Source organism: Malania oleifera, chromosome 10 (genome assembly GCF_029873635.1).
Source record: "Malania oleifera isolate guangnan ecotype guangnan chromosome 10, ASM2987363v1, whole genome shotgun sequence".
Lineage (NCBI taxonomy): Eukaryota > Viridiplantae > Streptophyta > Magnoliopsida > Santalales > Ximeniaceae > Malania > Malania oleifera.
In genome coordinates, this window is record NC_080426.1 from 67637930 (window position 1) to 67656077 (window position 18148).

Sequence of the window (18148 nt, forward strand, 5' to 3'; positions counted from 1 at the left end):
CTCTCGGTCTCACTCAGACTCTCTGCTCATCTCCAACGTATGAGATAAGCTTTAAAAAATTAGTCAACACTCAACACCCATAGTACTTAAGTCTTAAACTTTTCATTATGTTTTTTTTTTAAAATTATATTTTGTTGCAAATTATGTATATTAAATTGAATTAAAAAAAAGAGTAATTTAATAGAGTAAAAAATTAGAAATCAATAATAATTATGTAAAATAAAATTTTCTTAATTTATAAATATTTTAATTGTCTTATATTTTTTGAAAGGTAATTATGAAAATCTAGTTCCATCACATATTTCTTGTTTATTAATATTTTTTAAGTTTTAAAACATCAGTTTGACCTTAAATTTAAAATTAGGTAAAATAAATTTTTACATTATCTATTTTTTGTTTTTAGTTATCAAATAAAGTAAAAATTGATAACTTAATAAAATTTTTTTTAACCTAATAGTTAATACATTAATAATTTTTATTTTTACTAATTACTACTGGAATTTGTAGAAAAATTTTATTTTAATCCATATACTGAGAAAATGCTTAAAAAGTTAAATAGTCAATTTGTATTGTATAGATCTCTATTAGTGATGCCGTGATGTATATGAAAGTAGAGCAAATGTCTTTTTCACTTTTAAAATTACAATGTTAATTTCTTATAGTTATAAATGAAAATAAAATCAAGTTATAAAAAATAATGAAAATATCTTTTTAAAGATAAAGGAATATATTTTTTTGTAATAAAATATCTAATATTTTATAATTTCGTTTATTTAAATATAAAAATAATAAACATTACTTATTGTTTTTAATCAAATATTATATTTTATTTTTACGTAATAAGTATTTAAAATTAGAAGGACTATTTAGTACTTATTATTTAATATTTACTAAATTACTAATTATATTATACCTGTCATTTTTTTAGAAAGGTTGTAACTTTGTATTTTCTCTATGTTTTGTGTAGAGATCATCAAATTAAGTCTATCAATATGTCATGTGATAGAGGAAATGAGAACTTACATAGTGAGGATATTGGATGACATTTTGGTACTACGGTGGACGGTAATAGACATGTTGTTATGTGTATGTTATGTGGGAAGATAATTAAAGGGGGCATTACACGCTTGAAACAACAATTGACACATAAAAAGGGTCAAGTAACTGGATGCTCAAATGTGACCACACAAGTAAGAGAACAAATGATGAAACATCTACAACAGTATGCTGAGAAGAAAAAAGATAAACAAAAAAGGCAAGAAGAAGTAGAAGCCCAAATTAAAGGAGATTTTGAGAATATGAGCGATGAAGACTTGCAAAAAGAAAGTATGAGATTTGCTCGATAAGAAAGTATACGATCACAGCAACAATGGGAAGAGAGACAAAGATTTCGAGCAAGAACAACTAGAGGGGGTAATATTTATGAAGAGGGAGGTGGCTCTGGCTGTGGTGCTACCAGTGGTTTCAATAGAGTAAGAGCTCGATCTTATAGTGGTCGAGAAGCTGGAGGTAGTGGACGACAATGGATCAATCCTGATGCTCCTGAAGCTAGACTAAAGGCAATAGATCCTATTTTAGAAAGAAGTAAGAGTGCAAAACAACCAAAAATCAACGCTAAGTTACTGAAAGGTTTAAAAAGTAAATTAGGAAAAGCAATTGGAAAGTTCTTAATTTATAATTGGATTCTAGCGAATGTAGCTGACTCTCCATTTATGCTTATGCTTGATATTGCTGCAAAGGTTGGAAAGGGGGTGAAGGGTCCATCATCCTATGAGATATCTGAAATTTATTTGGAGCAAGAGTATCAAGAAATGAAAAATTATATAGCTTCTTTTGCTGGAAATTGGAAGGAGAGAGGTGTAACTCTTATGTGTGATCGTTGCTCAAGACCAACTAGAAAACACATTATAAACTTTTTAGTTTATTGCGATAGAGGCACCGTGTTTCATAAATTAGTTGATGCCTCTGATGTGCCAAGCAGAACAGTTGAATATTATTTCAAGTAATTTTTTAATTTTAATTGTATATGCAAATAGTATTATGGACTTGCATGTTTTTAACTAAATAGTAGTAATTATTGAATCTATAATTTCATTTCAAATTAATGGACGAGGTGGTTGAAGAAATTGGTGAGGAGAATGTTGTCCAAGTAGTCACTGATAATGAAGCTGCAATGAAGGCAGGTGGAAAATTATTAATGCAGAAGAAGCTCAATCTCTATTGGATAGCATGTGCAGCTCATTGAATAGATCTTATTCTTAAAGATATTGGTAAGAAAAGTAACGTGAAGAAGGTCTTAGAAGATGCAAGAACAATAACCTCATTTATTTACAACCATACATGAACAGTGAATTTCATGAAGAAATTCACAAATAATAGAGAGTTACTTCGCCCTACCATCACTTGATTTGCCACAAACTTCATTGCTTTGGAGACTATTGTCAAGCATAAACAAGCATGAAGGAAAATGTTTACGTCTGATGCTTGGAAAAACTCAAGATTTGAGATGGTAAAATCAGGCCCAACATATGATTCGAAGAAAATTATCTTAGGCAAAGAGTTTTGGTAAAAGGCCTCTTATATAATTAAAGTGTAAGAATCCTTAGTGAAGGTTCTTAAATTAGTTGATGGTGATGAAAAACCAACCATGGGCTTCATATACGAGGCAATTGATAGGGCGAGGTTGGCTATTCAAAAAGATTGCCGGTTTTACAAAAACTATTGGAAAATTATTGACAACCGGTGGAGTTTTCTGTTGCACCAAGATTTGCATGCTGCTGGTAAGGGTAAATCAAATACAATTTCTTATTATTTTAGCTTTTAAATTATGCATAGTTGCATTACAAAACTATTGATTAATATGTTTTTAAATTTAATTGTAGGATATTTTTTGAACCCACAATTTCTTTATGGTGCCCCACCCTCTCCTTAAGTTGCTAGAGAAGTCATGGATGGGGTTAAAAAATTTATAACCAAGTTGGTACCCGATATAGATACTCAAATTCGGGCTATTAATCAAGTAAGTATTGGTTCTAATAAATTGAATAATGAATTGTTCTAGTATTTTGTATTATTTTCAAGAATAATTATTAATACATCTAATTAATTAATTAATTATATTTCACAATCATCCCTTTTTAGTTGTTGCTATATCGAGATAGGCAGGAGACTTTTGGAACCCCGTTGGCTCAAAGGGCAGTGAAACAAACAATTCTTGGTAAATATAGGCTATATAGCTAAATAATGGATGAATGACTCTATTTTCTCTCTTTATGTTCAAATTTGACTTTTGAAATATACGCTATACTGACATAAAACTCTTTTTAATTATTCATGCAGTGGAATAGTGGATTCATTATGGCTTGTGTGCTCTTGAGCTCCAAAGAATAGCAATCAGAGTTCTTAGCCAGACCACATCAGCTTTGAACTGTGAGTGTAATTGGAGCACCTTTAGCCTCATCAATATGAAAACAAGAAATAGGTTAAAGTACATGAGACTACAAAAACTTGTTTTTGTACATTACAACATAATGTTAAAGTTAAGACATACAATGAGAAGAAGGCAATGAGAAATTGAAGAGGGTTTCAATCCTATCAATTTAGACTACATTTTCGAAGAAGATGATCCTTTAAGTCAATGGTTAGAGGAGAGAGAGACACCACTACTCGACGGTCAGGACAATTCAAATTGGTTAAATGAAGAAGTTGGTGGTACTATGGAAGGAGGTGATCAACGACCAATAAACACGCATGATGATTCAAATTCAAGTCCTGAACGTACACAAAGTGATGACAATCTCGGTTTGAGCCCACCAAGTGATGATGATGGTAATAGTGGTGCTAAATCTGGGGTTGGGGGGGTGGTAGTGGTGGTGGTGGAGGTGGAGGCGGCGATGTAGAATATAATTATGGATATGACACAAGGACATCATTTGTAAGGGATATACATCCTTCTGATCGTTATGGGCTGCATGACATACGTGAAAATTATTACTTGGGTATTCCTCCAGGGAACCAATCTTCACAACCTAGGAGAATGAGTGCTCGTGGTGACCCTAGTGATTCTGCTGAAGATTCATATGGCGTGGTTCATAGTTTTGGCGACTTTGGTTTAGATGGTTCATCATCACAATCATATGGATCTCATCTAGCATATCCACATTATGCATCTCATGACTCACATTTTTATCCTAGTGGATCAGGAATCTCAGGATCTAGTGAGTCTTCTTCTACACACTATCCAAAGCCAGCCCCAGCCCCAACTTATGGACATTATTCAGGATATGGTCAAAAAAGAGGAGATTATGCACCCCCTATATCAGTTGGATTTTCACCACCAGTATATTTTTAAGAGCAACAACGAAATGACGCAAACTTGGGTTTATTCAGCTATGTATTTCCACAAGGATGGGGAGATAATTTTTAATCCCAATCTTAAGATACAAATGCAAATTATGAAGACCTTCCACGTCATTCTTTTTGGTGGTGACATGTGTTATGTTATAAATTTGTAATATTGTATTCATGTATTTTCAACTATTTATTGATATTAAATTCATGTATGTGTAATGTGTATATTAAGTATTGAGTCTATTGATTCATTTTTAGTAACTTTATGACTTTAATTAATTGATTCTTACATTTCTACATATTTTTACTCATTAAAGTAATGTAAATTATAAAAAAATATGTTTTTTTTTTTTGTAAACAATGTACTAAAATTAATATAAAAATCATAACGCCTATTGAAAAACATTTGTAGGTTGAATGAAAGCCTTCAAAATTTATTAAAAATCATGTATTAATGGATTTCATGTTTTTTTTTGGATTTTGGCATGGTTGTGCATGTGTGAAAAAAATTCACGACTGTTACGCCCTCTTCCCGTTACGTTACACTCACGTCTGCTGCGACCTGCGACACTCGCGACCGTTATGAGATGTTGCCTGTGACCGCGATTTCGAGCCATGATCCTTAGACATAACTAGAGGTAGAAATTCCTCAGGGGAGAAATCTTGAGCCATAATCCATGATTGACCAATAGATGGACACTCAAACTCTCCTTGTTTGATATTTAGAATGGTTGCTAGGGATTGTGGAGTAATGGCAAAAAGTTTATCCATGACTTGGGTAGAGGCCATAGTGTCCCCTTTGATAATATTGGCATAGAAAAAGCTTAACCAAGTTTGGATATACTCCCTTTTCTTGATAAGTGATAAACCTTTTCCATCCTAAAGCTTTGAACATAGGTAAAATGGCGGGAAAGTCTTCTTCAAAGAAAGTAGTATCTAACACCTTACCGAAAATAGGTTCAGTAGATCGAAGATGATCCCGGTATAGTTGCTTTGTGTGAGGAGTCATAAGCCATTGCTCTATGTTATTGCTATCATCTTTCTCTGATGAAGAACCTTTGTTTGCCGTAGTCTTTATTCTTGGCATGATGATTTTGATGAAAAATGATTAGTAAAAATCTTGAAAAGAATGGGGAAATGAGGTAGGAAGATGATCTTCAAGGTTTAATCGGAAGATTTTGTGTGAGAGAACACTTGGGAATGAAGGAGAAAAAATTTTGGAGAAGAGAGGAATAGGGTCAAGAGACTGAGGATTTAAAAAGTCAGGGTTTTACGCACTGTTGGTATTTTAACTGCAGTTAGTCAGTCGATTGATCTCGATGTGTCAGTCGCCAGACAAGTGTGTTTCTTTGAATTTTCACAAAAAAGTAGCGAGTCAGTCGATTGTGCCTCATAGAGTTAGTCGCCTGACATTCACTCATTCAATTTTCCTCTTCAAACTACTTCTCTACTATGCAATAATCCTAGTTCACGTCTTATAGAGATGAATCTATCCTCTAAAAGAAGTTTTGTAAAAATGTCAGCCTTTTGATCATCGGTATTCACAAACTCAAGTATGATATCCTCTTTTTGCACATAATCTCTCAAAAAATGATGTCTAACATCAATATGCTTGGTTCTAAAGTGAGAGATAGGATTTTTGGAAATATTTATGGCGCTGGTATTATCACACTTAATTGGTACAGCTGAATATTCCAAATTGAAATCCTTTAACTATTGTTTCATATAAAGAGTTCATGTACAACAGCTACCTGCTGCTATGTACTCTGCTTCCGCATTAGATAGTGCCACAAAATTTTTTTTCTTGGAGAACCAAAACACCAAAGATCGTCCAAGAAAGTAGCAAGTACCACTAGTACTCTTTCGATCAATTTTGCATCTGGCATAATCCGAATCCGAATAGCTAATCATCTCAAAGCTTGTATCTTTGGGATACCATAGACCTAAGTCAATAATACCTATCAAGTATCTTAATATTCTCTTGACCGTTATTTGATGAGATTCTTTAGGGGCTGCTTGAAAACGGTCCATCGGTTGCCAAATAAAGCAGACTACCTATCATGCCTCGGTAGTATTTCATATCTACTGGTTTTCTTTGCTCATCTTTATCAAGGCTTATAGAAGTGCTCATTGGAGTCCCTAATGACTTTCCACCTATATTAAACTTCTTAGGCAAGTCTCTTATATATTTTGATTGATTTATGAAAGTCCCAGTTTTGGCTTGCTTGATTTGAAGACCAAGAAAGTAAGTCAGCTCGCCCATCATACTTATCTTAAACTCGTCTTGCATGCATTTTGCAAAATCTTTGCATAAATCTTCATTTGTAGCACCGAAGATGATATCATCCACAAATCTCTGGATGATGAGCATATCTTTGTCTTTAGACTGAATAAACAATGTGCTGTCCATTTTTCCTCTAGAAAAGCCATTTTCCAACAAAAAGCCACTTAGCCACTCATACCAAGCTCTAGGAGCTTGTTTTAGTCAGTGTAAGGCTTTTGTTAGTTTGAACACATGATCAGGGCAATGAAAATCCTCAAATCCTGGAGGTTGTGCTACATATATTTCTTCATTTATAAATCCATTTAAGAACGCACTTTTCACATCAATTTGAAAAAGTTTAAAGTCTATGTAAGATGCATCGGCTAGTAGCATTCTAATTGTTTCCATTTTTGCTACGGGAACAAAATTTTCATCGTAATCTATTCTTTTTTCTTGATTGTAACCTTGAGCTACTAGTCTAGCCTTGTTACGCACTACTATGCCGTTCTCATCTTTCTTATTCCTAATACCCATTTGGTGTCGATAACTGAATGAACAGTAGGTCTAGGAACTAACTTCCAAACTTTATTTCTTTCAAATTGATTTAACTCTTCTTGCATAGCTACTATCCATGAGTCATCATTTAATGCATCAGTTATGTTCTTAGGTTCCTCCTGAAATAAAAACGCACAATGATTACACATGTTCTTCAATGAAACCTAGTGGATACTCCTCGTGAAGGTTCGTCGATGATTTGATCCTTTGGGTGATTCCTTACGAATTTCCATTCTTTAGGTGATTCTGATTGTTCTTGTGGGCTATTATCTAACGATGAGCCTGATTCCTTACTCTTATCTTTTACTTCTTGAATTTTTAAATCTTCTAGTCCTTGTTTTATTTCATCTTCTTCAATATCAGATGGTTTATAGAATGGAGTTGCCTCATCAAAAGCTACATGGACTGATTCTATGATTGATAGGGTCCTCTTGTTGTAGATTCTAACTACTTTACTAGTCAAAATATATCCTAAGAAAATTCCTTCGTCTGATTTTGCGTCAAATATTCCTAAGTCCTCTTTATCATTCAATACGAAGCATTTACACCCAAATACGTGAAAGTAAGATATATTCAGTCTTCGTCCTTTCCAAAGTTCATAGGGGGTCTTCTCTAGGCTAGTTCTAATGGAGACTCTATTCATCACATAGCATGTGGTATTTACCGCTTTAGTCCAAAAATACTTAGGTAAGTTATGCTCATTTAGCATGGTTCTAGCCATTTCCTGAAGTGACCTATTTTTTCCTTTCAACAACTCCATTTTGTTGAGGAGTGTGAGGTGCCAAAAAGTTGAGTTATTCCATATTCATCACAGAATTTCTCAATGTCTTTATTTTTGAATTCTCTACCTCGATCACTTCTAATGTTTAGAACTCCGTACCCTTTTTCGTTTTGAAGCTTCTTGCATAAGTTGATTAACATCTTACACACTTCGTCTTTGGAGGATAAGAAAAGTACCTAGGTAAACCTGGAGTAGTCATCAACAATGATGAATGCGTATTGCTTTCCTCCTAGACTTTGTGTTCTGATGTGGCCAAATAAGTCTAAGTGTAAGTTCTAAAGGCCGACCAGTGGAGATGTGTTTCTTCTTTTTAAATCTTGTCTTAGTTTGCTTTCCAAGCTGACAAGCATCACGTACCTTGTCTTTTACAAACTTAGTGCTGGGTAGTCCTTTAACTAAATTCCTTTTAGCTAATTTGGATAATAGATCCATACTAGCGTGTCCTAATCTCCTATGCCATAGCCAGCTGGCTTCATTCACAGCTATGAAGTATGTGACATCCTGAGATATCAGGTTTTCAAAATTTATGCAGTATACATTGTCAACCCTATTTGCAATGAATAAGGTGTCATGTTTTTCTCTTTGTTCAACCATGCATTTATCTTGTTTGAAGGTTACATCAAAACCTTTGTCACTCAATTGACTAATGTTAAGCAGATTATGTTTCAATCCATCTACTAATAAAACATCATCAATTATTAAAGAGGGTTCCTTACCGACTTTTCCGATGCCGATTATTCTACCTTTAGTATTGTCTCTGAAGGTGACACGTCCACCATCTTTTAGTTTCAAAGGGGTAAACTTGGATTTGTCTCCAGTCATATGTCTTGAACATCCACTATCCAAGTACAATTTGTCTTTTGATGGGGTGGACCTAAAACATATCTACAAGAAGGGTTTCAAGGTGTTACTTTTGGTACCTAAACCTTCTTAGGTCTTTTTGATTCAGTTTTAGTTTCAATTTTGACTCTCCATTCTTTCTTGACTTTAACATTTTTTCTCTTGTAAGGACATTCAAATTTTATGTGCCCCTTTTTCTTGCACAAGAAAAATGTTGTGTGTTCATATGCATTTGTGGAAGATGTGCTTGCAAATTTTTTTGAGGCTTTTACGAAGTAGTCCATGTAGAGGTTCTTTTTCTTCTTGTTTTCAACTCCATTGAATTCTATACCTTCTTTATCCATAGACATTCTTTGTGATCCAACCAACTTATCAAAGTTTTCTTTTCCTCTAGTAAAATTGTAGATGATTTTAGTTTGATCCTCAATTCTACTCTTGAGATCATAGATTTCTAGGTCTTTTATATTTTTACCATTTACTTGTAGCTTTACTAGATCTCGAGACATCTTGTTGATTTTACTCATGAGTTCCTCAATAAGTGAGTCCTTTTCTTTTTCAGCTGATGTTGATGTCTCTAGTTGTTTCATTAGTTTTTCATTTTGTTCTTGTAATGCTATGTTTCTTTTGGTTGCTTTTATGAACCTATTATGCAAGGAAAATAGTTCAGCCTAAATTTCTCTATATGAAGGCATGCTTTCATGTGAGTCACTGCACGATTCATCACTAGAATCTTCAGATGAACTAGAGTAGGAATTTACCTTGTCATCTTTTGCCATGAAGCAAAGGTTTGCTACGTCTTGATCACTTGGTTCATTTTCTGATTCACTCGAGCTTGATTCATCCCACGTAGTAGCCTTCTTTTTCTTCTTCTTGGCGTCTTTCTTTAGCTGTGGACATTCAGGTTTTATATGTCCAACTTTCTTGCAATTATAGCATGTAGGAGGTTCATTCTTTGTTTCTTTCTTGCTAGTTTCTCCTTTATCATATGTTGAGCCTCTGAATTTTCGAGTAAATTTCTTGTTTTTTTTGAAGAATTTTCCTAGTCTTCTAGTGAATAAGACTATATTATCATCGTCTAATTCGTTGTCTTCATCTTCACTAGAGCTTTCTTTTGCAGCTTTTAGAGCTATTGACCTCTTTTGTTTGATACCTTCAGTATTTCTTTCATTTATCGTCATCTCATACGTGAGGAGATACATCCTTCATAGGTGTTGGTAGAAGGAAGGATAGGGCAGCTTTATGGAAGTGTGGGTTTTGCGGTATTATGGGGATTATGGATGGAACGTAATACTCATATATTTTCTGGGAAAAAAATTAAACCAGATGCTGGTTTGGGAAAAAATTGAGTGCTTGGCCTCACTGTGTGTCTTGGTTATGGATATTTAGAGGCTAGCTTCTAGGAGTTCCAAAGAGATTGGAGGAACACACTGACTTGATAATCTCTTTTCTCTTGGGTTTTAGTTTTGGAGTGTCACACTTTGTCTCGAAGATATCTCATTCTTCATCTTGCAAATTCTTTATCTATTAATGAAATATTCTTTTGTTATAAAAAAAAAAAAATTCTGTTTAGATCAAGGATTTTGTTAGGGAAAGGGAAGAAAAGGAAAATTAGAAGGAAATTAATTTTCCACTGTATTTTCCCTTTACAATAAATATTATTAAAAATGAAAAATTGTTCTAATATGATAAAGAATTAAGAAAAATCAATTGTTAATGATGTGTAAAATCAAATTTTTGTTCAAGATTTGTTAAATTTTTTTAATGTCTTTCTCACTTTCCTTGATAATTAAACATAAAAAAAATTGGATTCCTTCATTTTTTCCTTTCCTTTCCCTTACATTTTCCAAGCTCCAAAAGGACATTCTGTACTTGTGATCCAAGAAAACTACGACCTCTGCAGCTAATGGTTGATGTGTTGTGTTCATTCTTTCTCATTTCTAGTTTTCTTTTTCATCTTTCTTATTTTTTTGAAACTGGATGAACATCATACACAAGAATTAAAAATTAATTTTATTTTAGCTCTGTTTAGATTTTTGAAAAAGTTGATGGTTGAAATCACATGACATCCTCCAACACTTGCAGATCAACTGTATGGGTGCTACATTTTAAGTTATGCATTTCATCTTGGAAAATGGATTCCTATTTTGCTTTCAAATTTCATTTGTCTAGGCTATATGTAAGACATACCAGCTTTGGGATGACATGCTCATTAATATAAGTAATCTTATTATCTGAATGTCTTGCTGCCATGACAAACAATGGAGAAATCAAGGAAATTATTATTTTTATTAATTTTGAAAAAAAATGCAGGTATTCTACTTGTTGTTCCGTTAGATTTAGCTATAACTCCAATGAGGGTTTTGCAAGATCCTGTATTAGGACCTGAATGTAGAGCAATGTTTCAAGAAGGTGAAGTAGATGACAGGTTCTTGATGATTTTGTTTCTAACTGTGGAACGTCTCTGTAAGAATTCTTCGTGGAAGCCGTAAGAAATGCTTACACTTGGTTATTTTTTTTGTCTGGATGTTTTTCTTGGGTTGCTGGAGATAAAATGCGATCAAATTGTGATAGGTACCTGGATATGCTTCCAACCAGCTTTGATAACCCTCTCTGGTTCACAGATGATGAGCTTTTGGAGCTAAAGGGAACGACACTATACAGAGCAACTGAATTGCAGGTTGATTGTTGATATCTTCATTTTTCTTTGTTTTACAAGTGGAACTTAGTTGAATTTAGCTTTTATGAATTGTGATACTTACAATTGCACCTATAGAAGAAAATTTCCTATGCTACCTTATATGTTCAACTAAGCTTAATTATCGTCTTGATTTTCATGGTTTTGTGGTTGATTTTCTTATTATTTTTATTTTAGTTATGGAAGTAGCTTTTTTAACAGCCTGGATGTTGCATGGGCATTTATGGTGCATTTGTTTTGCAGGACAGTTTTTACTGGACTAAACTGGATTGAATAGGACAGAATAGAATTGGATGTGACAGTTATCCTTGCCTATGTTTGGCCAATGCAGATTAATTGTTATCTTACCACATCATTCAGTGCAGCATATGCTAGAATGGGTTAGACATTGAAGTGAGAAAAATACCCTTAATATGAATGTCATGATATGTACATGTATTTTAATTTTTGCTTTCAACCAAACCATAAGTTGGTATCCAATTCACTGGTTGCATGTCTATCACACTGCCCCAACAAACACCCTGTGGTAATGATTTGGTACTGTCCCAGCCCGCCCACGCACGATATCCATTAAAATTTTGGACAGTCACCAATTATTTCTCCATTCAAAAACATAAGCAGATATGGTATTACAACAGAGAGATGCCCAATTGATGTAGAGCAACAAAGAAGAAAGAGTAAAAAGGGTGAAATAGATTAGAGTGAGAAAATAGGGAGAGGAGAGAATGAAAATGGAAGATAACAGAACAGAAAAGAAAGCTAATAAGAAGAGAGAGATTCAGATGGGAGGGAGAGGGAGAAAGAGATCTACCTGGGGGAGAGGGGGGGGGGGGTGGGAACAAATGTAACTTAACTAATCGTACAAAAGTAAACTACCTTTGCATCATAAGATAAAGATAAAAACTATCAAGAAATATGAAATAACCCCAGAACAATAAATGAATTTATAAAATAACCCCAAAGAAATTTAAAATCCCAGATTTTCTTTAATGTACACCTTTTATAAAACTATTTTAGAAGTGGCAAATTGGTCCTTCATGCAGTGGCAGTTTTTGTACTCGTGTGCAGTGGTAGTCGGTTACTCTTCTTACCTCAAAGAATGATGGATCTTGGAGGATGTGCATGGATAGTAGAGCCATCAATAAGATTGCCATTAAGTATTCCCTATCGCAAGACTTGAGTATATGCTTGTAATGCTAGCTGACTCTAGTTGGTAGTTGGTACTTCATGATATACTTGCATAGTGGTTATCATAAGATCCTCTCTAGACTAGGAGATGAATGGAAAACTGCATGTAGGATCCAATATGGCTTCGGTTACATTTGGTACTTGAGTTACGTTTGGTTTGCAGAATGAAATAGGGTGATCATGGAATAGAATAAATAATTGAATAGAGAACATAAAGAAGTCAATTGAAAAATTTGATTACATTCCATTTCTACGAATCAAATGTATAGTTACTTCAATGGAGAGGTCGCCTTGCCTCAGATGCTACATGGCTTCCCGAGGATGATCTTTGTACTTTATCCTGATCTTGTAAGAGTGGTACTTGAGAACTTTACTCTTTGGAGTCAAGTTCTTTTTAGCTAGAGTAATATGACCAAGGATTGCTTTTCCTGCCTCATATACAGTATTATAAAAAGCATAGATGAAATTGGGGGTTTTATATTAGTTTGAGATATTTACTTATTTTTTTTGGGAATTTTAAATTATTTTGGGTTATTTTATAGTTTTTTTTTTTTAAAAGAAATTCTTTTGGGCTTATTTTGTAATTTTTATAGTTTTATCTACAGGGTTTCCTAGTTGCCTATAAATATTGGTATATGATGTAAACAAATGATTAATTGACTTACATTTGTTCTTTCTTACAATTGACTCTCTCCCTCGTATATGCATCTTTCTCCCGTTCCCTTGCGTCTAAATCTCTCTCCTCCTCATGTACCTTTAGTGTTATGTACTGCATCACTATTGCTGTAACCAAACAAAAATAATTGAGAATTGAAAAGGGAGATTGGACTACTTGTGACCAGATTTGTGGCAGCCACCACTGCAACAAAGAATAGGAGAGGCAGTTCTCTTGCAGTTGAAAATAACTAGGAAAGGGTTGATTTTTTTTCTTTGATTTTATACCTGTGAACCCTATCTAGTGTCATGTGTCAAGCAAGCAAGGAAGGATCATGCCATGTAGGACTGAGCACATTTGTGATTGGGTCCATAGGCGGTTCGTGGAGAATTGTAGGGAATTCCAGTGGTGGTGTTATGAGTTGGAAGGACCCCTAGATGTCCTTGACGGAGGAAGACACACCAAGATTTTATTTCTAATGTCCCAAAGACTTATGATTAGGAATGAATTCTCATCCTTGAGCTTAGTTTTCTGAAGGAATAAGATGTCAGGACTGGATTTAGAGGTGTACGTCTTGACCACTCTTCTTTTCTTGGAGTTTTTTTTAGTGTTAGAAAGAAAGATTGACTAAAGCATGGCTCAAATAAGGATCTGTTTGTCTTATTTTGCATGGGATTGGCTAAAGAGGGTGCCAACTCTAGTCTTGTGAAGTTGGTATGAAAACAAGTTTGCTATTGGATCTTTTAAAGAAGTTTGCAAGATCCAAAGGAAGAAGTACAGCCACCGAGGATATCAATTTTGGATGGGTGCCTAATGTGGGCAAATCATGGAATAGATGTAGTACATGAAGCAAGGGAATTTGGTACATGAAGGCATCTCCAAAACACCACAATGAGGGTGTTGTGAAAATGGGTGGGGGAGAATGTGATGTGCTAAGCTAGTAAGGGAAGATCATGCCATGCATGCCCGGGTCACATTGGTCATTGATGATTCTATAATGGAGGGGTTTTTTGAGTGTAATCTAGGTTTTCCCCAAGGAGAATTGTAGGGAATTCTAGAGCATGCTTATGAGTTGAGGAGTGGAATGTTTATTGGCTTGTGGGAAAGAATATTTTAAGTATATTCTATGTGTATTCTGAAGAATTAACCTCAACCAGATTTGGGGGAAAGGTTGCACGATCCTAGGGTAGGTGGGTGGGCATGGGAGCCTATAAAAAGAGTCTCCACCTTACCTGTAAACGCACATCTAATGCTTGTATTCTCTCCTAAAAATAGTAAAGAAATTTCTCTATGTAACTTTTCCCTACTTGCTTTGGGATCTGAGGGAGGGAAAGGTGGTTCCTTGACTTTCTTTCTATTGTCGCAGGGAAAGGTTGACTAAGGCATTGCTCAAGTAAGGGATTGCTTGTCATAATGCTGCATGAGATTGGCCAAAGGGGTAGCCAACTCTAGGCGCATGACACTAGTCCATGAATTGGATTTTCTGCCTGGTTTTGTGTTTGTATGTGTGGTGGGGGGTGTTGGCTAAGTAGGTGGAGCAGCCAACTCTGCACTGTATGCATACGATAAACATCAGCTGCCTATTTGTGCTATCTTCTTCTTTATATTGTTATTATTTTAATTTTTCTGCAGCAAAGAAATGCTATGCAAGGACTACCAGTCTTATCCCATACTAGGCTGCAAATTAATGCACCCAAAATTGCTCTCATGGTTTTACACATCATGTAAATGCATAAGTTCATAATCTTAAATGAGATTATTGTAGGAAATGGGAGAAACCAATGGAGCTAATGGTGTAAAATCAATTTTGGGCTCTCATGAAATGAGGCTCTTTACAAAATTATCCATTTGTTGCACTAATGGCTGGTGACGTTTTGTACTAGTTTATAATGGGTTTTTGCTAGAAAAAAGCCATATGGGATGTAACATTTAAAGTTATATTGTCAGTACTGTGAATGTGGTTTTTAGAGAAATGGAAGCAGTCTACTAGCTGATGTTTTAGAATTGATTTCTGGCTTTCCTGAAATGGTGCTATTTAAAAATATTTTAATTTGATTAAAAATGGATGACCTAACCTGAAGGTAGATCTCTCTCTCTATTTATAATACAAATTTAAATACATTCTAATGACAATAATACCCTTACTGACTCTCACTAATTAATATACTAACACACTCAATAATAATACTAAAAGACATGTATAACCTCTAACACTCTCCCTCAAGCTGGAGCATAAATGGTATAAGCTCCTAGCTTGTTACAAATGAATCTAACACAAGCACCCCTCAACGCTTTGGCAAACAAGCAAGTTGCATGTTTGACTTCACATAAACAGTTGTAATGAGCTTTCGCATAAGTTTCTCCCGAACAAAAAGTGGCAATCAACTTCAATGTACTTTGTCCGCTTATGAAATACTGGGTTGGAGGCAATATGAAGAGTAGCTTGATCATCACACATCAACTTCAAAGGCTTAGAATGCGGACCCAATTCTTCCAACACATTCTTCAACTAGACAAGTTCACAGGTAGTGTGAGCCGTAGCCCTATATTCTAATTCAGACCCTGCAACCACAGTTTGTTTCTTACTCTTCCAAGAAACCAAATTACCACCAACCAAGATACAATACGTGGTGGTGGATCTCCAATCGGAAGGCCATCCAGCCCAATCTGCATTTGTATATCCATGGATATAAGTGTGACCCTGATCACGATATAAAAGACCTCTCCCAGGTACACCTTTGAGATATCTCAAGATGTGAATTATTGCGTCCCAATGACTTGTCCTCGGAGAATCTAGAAATTGACTCACAACACTTGTTGCAAAAGATATATTCGGCTGAGTAACTGTGAGATAATTCAACTTTCCAACAAGTCTCTAGTATTGTCTAGGATTAGGTAGCAAATCACCCATATCCAGCATTAACATGCTGTTAAGATCTATGGGTGTATCAACCGGTTTAGATCCCAACAAGCCAGTTTCATCTAACAGATCAAGAACATACTTCCTTTGTGGCACAACAGTAACAGTTTCGATACGAGATCTTGACACTTCTATACACAAGAACTATTTCAATGGTCCTAAATCTTTGGTTTGAAACTTAGTTTGTTGAAAAAGTTTGAGACTCTGAACACCTTTATCATCATTACCTATAATAACAATATCATCCACATAAACAACAAGAAGGATCCTACCTGATGAAGTATGACGGTAAAATATAGAATGATCCACGAAACACCGTTGAAGACCAAACTCAAGTACTATAGCACTGAAAATGACCCAACCATGCTCTAGGAGACTATTTTAAACCATATAAAGCCTTCTTGAGCCAACACACTAAGCTTGACTCCCCCTGAGCAACAAACCCAGGTGGTTGCTTCGTATAAACCTCCTCCTCATGGTCACCATGCAAGAAGACATTTTTTACATTTAACTAATGCGAGGCTAGTGACAAGTAGTAGCTAAGGAGATAAATAGACGTACTAATGTAAGTTTGGCAACCGGAGAAAAAGTATTAGAACAATCTAGACCATACACTTGAGTGTATCCCTTAGCAACAAGACGGGCCTTTAGATGAGCCATAGAACCATTAGGGTTGACTTTTAGAGTGTAGACCTAGCGACAACCAACCACAGACTTGTCAGGAGGAAGAGGTACCAAGTCCCAGGTACCATTGTCATGTAAAGAGTTCATCTCTTCAACCATAGCATCCCTCCACCTTGAATGGGCTAAGGCTTCCGAAACAGATTTAAGAAGGGTAGTAGATGTGCGTTTAGGAAGAGTAGTGACAAAACAATAACGGAGGGTGATAAGGAGTCATAAAAAACATAGTTGGAAATGTGGTGGTGAGTACATGTGCGTTTATCTTTTTGAACAGCAATAGGAGGATCAACATCATGGGAAAGTATGGTCATCAGACGAGGAAACCAAAGGTGTGGTAGTAGAAGCTAGAGGGTACTCTCTTCCTTGGAGCCACCATCGTGAATACACCTGCAAATTAGGATGATCAAGGCGATGAGAAGGACTCGAGCTACATGGAGACTTAGATGGATGGTTGGGCAAAGACGGCAACATAGAATATGCAAGATTTAGGCAAAGGAAGAGACTCATTGAGCTCACAAGCGCTCAGTAACTGGGTGTAGTAAGGTTAAAGAAGGTAACATCAGCAGAAACAAAGAAGTGATGCAAGATAGGACTATAACAAATGATATACCTTTTGTGTATATGAGTATCCTAGAAAGACACATTTTATAGCATGAGGATCTATTTTATCCACCCCAGGAGTTAGTTGATGAACAAAGGACACACACCCAAATATACGAGGTGGAAGAGAAAATAAAGGAGAATTAGGAAAGAGAATGGAGTGGGGAATTTTACCACTAAGAACAGAGGATGGCATTCTGTTGATTAGATAACAGGCAGTAAATACAACATCATTCCAAAACACTTTAGGTACATGCATTTGATAAAGTAAAGTGCGAGTGATTTCAAGAATATGTCTATTTTTTAGCTCTGCTACTCCATTTTGTTGAGGAGTGTGGGAATAGGATGATTGATGAACAATACCCAACTAAGTTATATACGGTAGTGAATTGTGTATTGAAAAACTCTTTAGCTTTATCACTTCGAAATATTCGAATTGGCAAATCAAATTGAGTCTTTATTTCAAAACAAAAGGCACAAAATACAAGAAATAACTTAGAAAGAACTTTTATTAAATATAACCAAGTCATTATTGAATAAACTAACATAAAAGGACCCCATACATCTAAATGAACTAACATAAAAGGTCTTGCAACCTTTTTGTTGACCTGGGAAGTGAA

General features: G+C 35.1%; 1 protein-coding gene across 2 annotated transcripts in view; it reads left to right on the forward strand.

Annotated features, from left to right (window-relative positions):
• LOC131166827 (ribosomal lysine N-methyltransferase set10) overlaps positions 1 to 18148 on the forward strand; it is a 94371-nt gene that overhangs the window by 22891 nt on the left and 53332 nt on the right. Inside the window, exons 3-4 of one of the 2 annotated variants that reach the window (XM_058125415.1) lie at positions 11100 to 11274; positions 11361 to 11466. In XM_058125415.1, coding sequence (XP_057981398.1) covers positions 11100 to 11274; positions 11361 to 11466 — 281 coding nt within the window. The remainder of the gene's footprint in view (positions 1 to 11099; positions 11275 to 11360; positions 11467 to 18148) is intronic. The other variant, XM_058125416.1, reaches the window with a different exon arrangement.